This window comes from Solanum tuberosum, unplaced genomic scaffold (genome assembly GCF_000226075.1).
Source record: "Solanum tuberosum cultivar DM 1-3 516 R44 unplaced genomic scaffold, SolTub_3.0 scf00172, whole genome shotgun sequence".
NCBI lineage: Eukaryota > Viridiplantae > Streptophyta > Magnoliopsida > Solanales > Solanaceae > Solanum > Solanum tuberosum.
Window position 1 is genome coordinate 200,949 of NW_006239095.1, and position 10,152 is coordinate 211,100.

The 10,152-nt window shown below is 32.7% G+C and overlaps 1 protein-coding gene across 2 annotated transcripts in view; it reads right to left on the minus strand.

The window, feature by feature from the left end:
- Window positions 1–3,088: 3,088 nt before the first annotated feature.
- The window catches only part of LOC102593820 (putative late blight resistance protein homolog R1A-3), a 24,227-nt gene continuing 17,163 nt past the window's right edge, over window positions 3,089–10,152 (minus strand). The window contains exons 3-5 of one of the 2 annotated variants that reach the window (XM_015311653.1): window positions 4,273–7,461; window positions 3,304–3,423; window positions 3,089–3,201 (exon numbers count right to left, since the gene is read on the minus strand). In XM_015311653.1, coding sequence (XP_015167139.1) covers window positions 3,182–3,201; window positions 3,304–3,423; window positions 4,273–7,461 — 3,329 coding nt within the window. In that variant the 3' untranslated portion in view covers window positions 3,089–3,181. Of the gene's footprint in view, window positions 3,202–3,303; window positions 3,424–3,840; window positions 4,051–4,152; window positions 7,710–9,044; window positions 9,129–10,152 lie in introns of those variants that run through there. The other variant, XM_015311654.1, reaches the window with a different exon arrangement.

Below are 10,152 nucleotides of genomic sequence, written 5' to 3' on the forward strand. Positions count from 1 at the left end.
CTCAATCAAATAAAAAGACTTGATTCTTTTCCAAATACTCATATTGCTTATAGAATAATGTTAACAGTTCCTGTAACTATTGTCTCAGCCGAAAGAAGTTTTTTGCGAAATTAAAATTGATTAAATCTTCTTTAAGATCAACAATGTCTAAAGAGAGATTGAATGAATTAGCTATATCATCATTTGAAAAGAAATTATTAAAACAAATTGATTATAATATAGTACCTAATGACTTCACATCTAAAATAGCTAGAAAAGTAGATATTAAATAAAAGTATTTATGATGAAAAAAAATTAGGGCCTCTCTCTTAAGTTTCGCTTTAGGCCCCCAATGTTGTTGAGTCGGTCCTGATTTAGACTCTAAGATTTATATTTTAGGGGTTATAGTTTATAGTTTTGACTATAAGATTTAGGATTTAAGATTTATAATTTTAGAGTTTAGGCCTTATGGTTAAGTGTTTAGAGATTAAGATTTATAATTCATGTATAAATTAAAATATAGGGTTTAGGTCCAAGGTTCATATGGTTATTTGAGGTCAATCTTTAAGAATAATTGAACCAAACCCATTTGAACCCAAAATAAATTTGAACGCATTGATCAACTTCGTGATTTTTTTCTACACTTTTGACTCTTCATCACCTTTCTACAATTACAATTGTTTCACAAATCCTTTTTTAAAATCTTTCAAAACATAATTATAAAAAATATCTTTGTAAATCCATTCTATTTCCTAATCCCTTTCATAAAACAAATAATCAAAATAGCCTCAGAAGGAAGGCAGTAGTATAGTCATAATCATTATTTTGATCATTAACGCAAATCTACTCATCATCGGCAAAAAAATAATAATTAAAAGAAACAAAAAAACAATTATTATTGTAATGCTTGAAAGTTTTGCAATTTTCCTAATTCAAAATTATTGACTATCGATTTTGATAATGTATTTCTCAAAATTGTTGTGTGAAATACATGAGTAAAATTTTGACTATCAATAATTTTGACATGAGTAAAATACATCTGAACTCAAAATTCAAAATACATTTCAAAACTCAAAATTAAGAGTCAAATTTGAGCATAAAATTTAGGACTTGGAATCTAAACTCAAAATTTGAAAGCATATACCTTAGGGCATAGACCCTAAACCTTAAGAGCCTAAACTCTAAACATTATGTCCAATTTTATGAACCCTAAATCTTGAACCTTAAATCCCAAGTCATAAACCCTAAAATCTTAGAACTTAACCCAAAACTCTAAACCTTAAAGCCTAAACCTTAAACCTTAAACCTTTAAATCCTAAATCTTAATGTTTAGGATTTATGATTTATGGTTTTAGATTTTAAAATTTAAGATTTAGAGTTCAGACAATATGGTCAAGAGTTTTAAGTTTTATGATATAAGATTTAGGCCTTAAAATTTGAAGTTTAGATTTTAACAATTAGCCTCTAAACTTTAAGATTAAAAATACAGCATTTGAACATTATTATAATAAATAATTATGTAGTACCCCAACGTCCAAATACACCACAAAAATTAGATGCAGAGGATAGCGAGGGGAACATTATTATAGCTTCACTTGCTAAAGTACCACACCATAAAAGTGTAATCCACAAAATATAATTAGCAAAGCATAGAACAATTAACAACAACATACCCAATAAAATCCCCACAAATCCACGCAAACCTTATCATTATCTCGTAAAAAAAAATAAAAAAATATGAAATTAATTCAGTCCCTTAGATGTTCAATTAATTGCGATCATCTTCGCAAATCATTACAGGTCTGTAACTGTAAAAAATTAATCATCATTGTTGTTTCAGAAAAGGGTCAAAATTGTCCCCGAACTATATGAAATAGACCATTTATACCCTTCGTTACATTTTGGGATCAAAAATGCCCCTGCTGTTATCCTAAGAGACCACAAATACCCTCAAGAGTTAACACCCCAAATTTTTGTTGATGTGGCAAGCCACATGGGACTAATCCTTCCACCTAAGAGTTGCCAACTAGGATTCACTACAAAAGAACTAGACTTTTAGCGGCAATAACAGTCGCCACAAAAGCCCAGAAAATCGTCACTAAAAGTTTTTAACATTAAATTCTAATTTTGTGTTTTTTTCTTCATTGTTTTTAAAAAACCAAATATGATATCGATTAAGTAGGAGTTTGAAGACACTATATGTTTTATTTTTATGTCATATGTAAATGTATAAAATGTACAATGATGCATTATATATATATAGTAGGAGATTTGAATCGAGAAGTAATTTTGATGATTTTTCGTAATAATATTGGATATTTTTAATATTGATATTGCAAAGTTATTTATTTTAGAAAATTAGGTTGCAATCGAAAATTAATTATCATATTATTTTGTTGAAAAAATAGGTTTTACTAGCGAATGGTTGTTGGAGCGTTAGTCGCCACTAAAAATCACTCATAACCTTTAGTGGCAATATTTTGAGGTTTTGTGGCGACTTTGTCGCCACTAAAAGTCAAGTTCTTTTGTAGTGAATCTTAGTTGGCAATGCTTAGGTGGAGGGATTAGTCCCATGTGACTTGCCACGTCACTAAAAAATTGGGGTGTTTAACTCTTGAGGGTATTTGTGGTCTCCTGGGATAACTGCGGGGGTATTTTTGATTCCAAAATGTAATTGAGAGTATAAGTGGTCTATTTCGCATAGTTCAGGGTCAATTTTGACCCTTTTCCGTTGTTGTTTTCATATACAATGATTAGAATAAAATATATATAAAAATTTTTGATGAACAAACTCAGTCCCTTAGATGTTCAATTTTTTGCGATCATTTTCGGCAAATCATTACAGGTCTGTAACTGTAAAAAATTACTCATCATCGTTGTTCATCATCAAAAAACTATTATGAAAAAAATTAAAAAAAAAGTTGTGGCTGCACCAATTGTTCTCCACAGATTAAATTAAATGAAGAGAAAGATGAAAAAGGAACAACACACTTATTAATGCTTCAAGGGAACGAGTTGGTCAAAAATAAATTATTTCTTGCCAACCAGATTAAAGAAGCATATAACTCAAAATATATACACAAAAATAATAAATTTATTTAGAGTTTAGAAGATATATCACCATCTAGCTGGATATGATTATTATGCATAATGAATAAAGGAAACAGCTTAAGAGAAAAACTGGTCCGTTAGATCTCCTCTTTCAATCGCAATCTTCTATTTCTGCACAGCAAAGAAACACTTCTCAAATATATTTTACGAAAGATTTAACAGGTAAAAGTGTACAAGCTCAAAATATGATGCAATTAATCTTGAGTCAGTTACCTGTTAAACCAGTGTTGCCGCTTTTTATATGCAAGGGGTAAATAAGGACCTTGAGCTCTGCATTTGCATATCCTTCTTGCACTTCTTGAATGTCCTTGACTGATTTTTCAAGAGACTCACCACATCGTTTCACTTCAACGTATCAGAGCCTAAGGGCTCAAATCTTTAGATTCTCTAAAACAAAATTTCAATAAGGGGTCTACAGTATAAATAAAATTTTAATATTCAAACATTTCAATATTATTTAAATTAATTTACCTTAGAGATTGACATAATTCGAAAACCAAATACCGAATAAATAATTCATAAAACTGAAATTATCATCGCCGGACCAGTGACCACTAGTACCTCCAAACAACTCAAAAACAAACTACCACCCGATCACACCAAATCGGTCGTTACATGAAATGAGACATTTCATGGTAACGATGGATCTAAATGATACAATACAATAAAATTTAAGTAACAATCAACATAAGTATTGTATTTAAACTAACTATACAATATAATGGGTAACAACCATCCAAACAAGGTGTTAATGTAAAAGCATACAGAATATCATATAATAAAGTTCATATATCAATGCAATGGATCCATTGAAAGAAAGTATTTTGAAGTACACACAAAACTCAAAAACAAGAAAATTATCCATCTAGCTGGATATGATTATGCATAATGAACAGAGGAAACAGCTTAAGAGAAAAACTGGTCCGTTAGATCTCCTCTTTCAATCGCAATCTTCTATTTCTGCACAGCAAAGAAACACTTCTCAAATATATTTTACGAAAGATTTAACAGGTAAAAGTGTACAAGCTCAAAATATGATGCAATTAATCTTGAGTCAGTTACCTGTTAAACCAGTGTTGCCGCTTTTTATATGCAAGGGGTAAATAAGGACCTTGAGCTCTGCATTTGCATATCCTTCTTGCACTTCTTGAATGTCCTTGACTGATTTTTCAAGAGACTCACCACATCGTTTCACTTCAACCATCTTTAGAGTAGCAATATGTCCAACCATGGAAGGAATTTCTCGAAGATTAAAGCAGTTTTCTATAAGAATGTGTTCGAGGTTGGGAAAGGACTCATCTGATGCATTCCATGTTGTTATTGTAAGGGATCTTAATTTAAGAACCTTGAGGTTCAGAAACTCTTCATCTTCGATCTCCCATTTGTCCTGCTGAAATGCTCTATGTTCCAACTTGAGAACCACTAAATTTGGTAATCTTCCGATATTAGACAGTTCACTTTGTGGCAACAAAACATCTGATAGAGTTAGCTTTGTTAGTGTCGCGGGCAAGGTGAAATTCAAAATCTTACCGTTTACACTGAGTGTTTCAAGTTGAAGAGCATGTAATTTGAGTTTGAGAGGCTCTTTACAGTGGCATTTGAGCTTTCGCAGTCTGCTTGCCTTCTTGACCATGTAGTCTACTAGCTCATTAGTGAGAGACACTGTGGCCAAGGTCTCTATGTTTGTCGATGTCTGAGGAATGCGTCCATCAAAAGATGCAACAGGTTCAACATGTACATGCTTTAGCCTTGGCATATTCCAGATGGTCATCGGTAAAATTGTGCCACTGCCTACTGTTATTACAAGCAATACCTCTAGGTTTGAAAGGTTCGATATCCATAATGGCATAGATACCATATAGCCTTTGATTCCTAAGTACTTCAAATGGATCAGCTCTTTTGATCTCTGGAATGAACTCTCCGACATAGTACATTCCATTTGTAGTACTCTTAATAGTTTAAAGTTCTCAAGATCAAGAAATTCCTGGCAGCCAGATTTCGGGGGTCTGAAGAATGCAGATCGAACTTGCATGTTTCCAATCTTCCCTGCCCAATAAAGGCTATGATGAATGCAAAGCCTCCGGTGCTCATAAAAGGAACTAGACAAATCAGTCTTCCCGGTGCTTGTTAGTTGCATAAACTTCTCTTCCTTAGACTTTGTCATGCAAAAATCATGTAACATATCATGAATGCGGCATGTTCTGACTCCTCCAGTGGACTTTCTCTTGCTCACCATTATCAAGCTTCTACCAATGAGATCATTCAGTAAACTTTCTACAGCAAGGTGTATACTTTCTACCTCTATGTTTGGCACCAATCCCTCAATAGTCCATAACCACTCCAAGTTCGAGAGTGGAATTTCTTCATCCTTTTGAAATGATGCAAAATATAGAAGGCAGGGTTTGAGATGATCAGGCAAGTGCTTGTAGCTCAGTTCTATAACCTCCATGCACTCTTTTGCACTAGTAACAGTATCTAACTTTATACTCTCTGCGACTCTTCTCCAACTTTCCTCATTTTCGCTTATCCCAGACAAAACTCCAGCAACCAAAATCACAAGGAGAGGTAGTCCTTTACACTTACTCGCGATGTTTGCTCCTACTTTTGATAGGTCTGGTGGGCAAGTTTGTTCCTTGAACAGCTTGATTTTCATTAGTTCCCAACTTTCATTTTCGTCAAGAAAACGAAGTTCAAGAGGTTCTCTTCCACGTGTAATGTTGGAAGCCACATCAATGTTTCGGCTGGTTAATAAAATCCTGCTTCCGTTTCCATTATCCGGTAAGCATCTGTGCAAGTATTTCCATGTGTCAACACTCCATATGTCATCAATGTAGAGAAGGTACTTCTTTCTTAACAGAAATTTCCGCAAAGCATCTGCTGGATCTTTCTCATTCTGTTTGTTAGAACATTTGACTTGATTCAAAATTCCGAGCAGCAACTTTCTTCTGTCATAAGTTTGGGAAACACAACACATAGCTTGGACGTCAAAATGACGCCGCATTTTCTTATCATGAAAAACTTTCTTTGCTAGTGTAGTTTTTCCAAGACCAGGCATCCCTACGATAGAAACAACATCCAAGTACTTTGGTCCTATAGTGAGCTGTTCGATTAGCAAGTCAGTCTCATCCTTAAAACCCACCATTACCTCATCATGTTGTGTAGTCTCAACTACTGGTCTGACAGGATTTGGTCCTTGTTCTTCAATAGGGACTTCAACTTCTCGCGTAATCGTAGCATGGAACTCTTTCAAATGATCCCTTACAACCTTAGTTTCTGTTGTGATCTTACATAACAAATGTAGATACCAAACAGGATAATCTCCGGTAACCAGGCAATCAATTATGCATTCTGCCTGATATGCTAGAGATATGACTTCTGTCCATAGATCATGTTTCTTCACCTCCTCAAACTCATGGTTTTTCTTCTCAACTTCCTTCAAGAAGAATCTTAAGAGATATAACTCTTCCCGAGCTTCTTCAATAAGATGCTTGACAACAGAATCACACTTTCCGTCTTGCAGCAGCTCTTTCAGATAGCATAAGAGATAATCGATAAACCCCAATCCATTTGTCCTAGGAAAATTACATTTTGATGACACTACATCTTTCAGAATCACATCTTTTAGATCTTCCATGACATGTTCAATCTTTTTTAACAAGTCACTGAATACCGAGTTAACTTCTGCTGCTTTGTCAACGGAGAAAGAGAAAGCAGCAGATACTACCTCAGCAATCAGACCTTCAATGCAAGTAAGTTTGTCACTCATTTTTTCCTGGATAACATATAAATCTTCTGGTGGACAAATGAGCAAAGTTACCAATTGCTTTGATGCTTCGGCAAGGCTTTTGATTTGATCCTTTTTAAGAGGAAGCATCAAAGAACATGCCTCACCGTCTGATAACTCCAACAAATCCTTGAAGATGAAATGAACAAAACCTTCAACAAATTCTATCACATCCCGGCTGTATTGGATTTGCAATTTAACTGAACCTCTTAGAGCTCCAGTATAGATTTCTGCAACGTCCGGATCAATGGGCTTGATATATTTCAAAACATGAGAGATTTGAAGTGTCAACACAGATGCTGAATCTCCATCCATTTCTTCCACATAACAAAGGTAACATATGTATGCAGCATTCACTGTGATGCCCTCTATATGATTAAAAAGAATCTTGGATTTCTCTAGCTCCATGCTTGCATCTTTTATGAAATTGAGGAAGGTTTTTAGATATTTTAGACTTTCTTCAAGGACTTGAAACTCTTTCTTCAGAAGAACAAACTTGTCGAAATCTTTCTTGTTGATGAGAAGATCCTTCACATTCTGAAGGATACACTCAATGAATTTCTGAAACAATGGGCTGCATAAATTTGGTAAAGGCCACCTCCCTGGAACCAATGAAAGGAGAAACTCATAACCTTCTTTGACTTCGGCAGAAGCTAAGTCTGCCCTTGGTCCCGAGACAGTGTCACCGACTTGCATTCCATGTCTGCACAATCTCCCCTCCTTAATCCTTCCTTTTTCATTTGCCCAATACAAGAAAGTACCAAAAAATCTCCTCTCTATTTCAGACATTTGTTTTCTAGCAGAATTTCCTCAGAGTGGATATATGTCGACAGCTCTGCAAAGAGATTATAAACAAATCACATTCTAGGACAAACAATGCATACTCCATAATCTAGTTGCTCTTCATATTGCGTCAAATCCGGTGTATCATGAAAAAACTAAACATATTGAGGTTGATTGTCATTTTATTCGTGAGAAGATTCAGGAAAACATGATTTCCATTGGCTACGTGAAGACATGAGAGCAACTAGCTGATCTAATTTTATTGAATTTTGTTCTTTGGTTTTACATTGGTTTAGACAATTAAAATACATAATTTAATTTTAATTTTCCTTAAATATTTAGTAATGTAACTAATACTTATTAAACTTGTAATTTTAGCATGATTTAGTACTTTTAAATTATGATCATTTTCATTATGACTTTGCAATATTTATTTTATATAATGATTTCATTATTATTTTTTATTGAATATTTTTGTTCATCAGTACTCATCTCATATTTTGTGTTATTTTTTTTTAAGAAATACCTTAGATAATTGTATTTTGGTTGGACTAAAGAAATATTTGGAGCACAAGTTAATTATATGTTTGTATGCAAACTTTACCGAAAAAATCCAAAAATCTAAAAAAATCCGAGGTTTATTAGTTTGGTTTGATTTATAAATTTAAAAATTCGACACAATGGTTTGGTTTGGTATTTGAAAAACCTGAAAAAATCCGAATTTTATTAGTTTGGTTTGGTTTATAAATTTAAATTTTTTACACAAATGGTTTGATTTGATATTTGAAAAACCCAAACCAATCCGGTCATGTACACCCCTAATTGCAATTATAACTTGATTATGTGGAGTATAGATTTCATAAGAATAATACTACTTGTTTAATGTAGAAAAAAAATATATGTTACTTAATTCTATGCAAAGCATGTTAGCCCCATAGAATCGGGTAATTTTGATAATGAAACACTTAATCGACTTGTGACTTATTGCAGGCAAATAAGGAAAGAAATGAGCCAAGCATACAACACCTAAATTATGAACTATGTCTATTTGTATAACAGATGAATGAAGAATATAAAATGATGCAACTTCATTGTTTCATTATGGCCACTGGTAATGGCTAAGAAATGATTTTTTCCCCTCTGTTTCAATTTGTTTGACCTATTTTGACTTGACATGAAATTTAAGAAAGTAAAAAAGATTTTTGAATCTTGTGGTCTTAAATATGTCGTGTAGAAAATTGAAGTTAAAGAGTTGCTAAAAAAAGAAAAGGTCATTCTTTTTTAAACAGACTAAAAAGAAAAGTAAATCAAACAAATTAAAAAGGAGGAAATAATTGAAAGTTTAAACCTACTAAAAAGAAAATTAGGTGAAGAGTCAGTGTCATACTAATTAGATCATTGAAATATCTCATGATTTACGGAAGAAAGTCCTCATTTGCTGCTACCAATTTCACCACTTTGTCAAACATCATTTAATTGGCAAAGAAAGTCAAATAAGACATTTGCAAGTTAGATATTATTCTTGTCATTGATTTCACTCATGATATTATTCGTATTAGAAAGCAGAATGAGGTATACCATAGACTGTATAAAAAAATAGTCTGCTAAGAAAAATTGAGTGTTAGCGATCATCTCTTATCGGAAAAGGTCGGAATCTAAGTCAATGATGAAGCAGAAGGATCCCTAACTCATTAGCTCTTAAGCTAGCCAAGTCTCTTGGCTCTGATCAGCTAGCTGCTGCACTTCATCCTGACAACAACTGGCCTAAATTATTACCAATCTTTTATAGATGTTTCAGTACTCACTACAAGAAAATGTACATACGGCGACATTAATTTGGTGACATTTGAAATAAATGTCGGAAAATAAAGAATTTTACGATATTTAGGAACAAAATGTCATAAAACAATGACATTTGATGTCAAATGTCGTAAAAATAATGACATTTGGTATCAAATATCATAAAAATAATGACATTTGGTCCAAAATGTCACTATGATAATGACATTTATTGCAAAATATCGTTGTTTTTAGCGACATTTAGCAAAAATGTCATTTAAATGATGACATTTGCTACAAATGTCGAATATAATATGACATTTACTACAAAATGTCATTGGTTTTAGTGACATTTAGAAAAAATATCGCTTAAATAGTGACATTTAATATAAATGTCGAATATATTATGACATTTACTGACAAATGTCATTGATTTTAGTGACATTTAGAAAAAATGTTACTAAAATAGTGACATTTGTAGTAAAATGTCATTGATTTTAGCGATTTTTAGCAAAATTGTTGCTAAAATAGCGACATTTCATACAATTGTCGAATATATTACGACATTTATTGCAAAATGTCATTGATTCGATCGACATATATAGTGAAAATTTCCCTAAAACAGTGACATTTTTATACAAATATCAAATATATTATGTCATTTGTTGAAAAATGTCATTGATTTTTATGACATATGATGAAAAGTACTGTTAAAC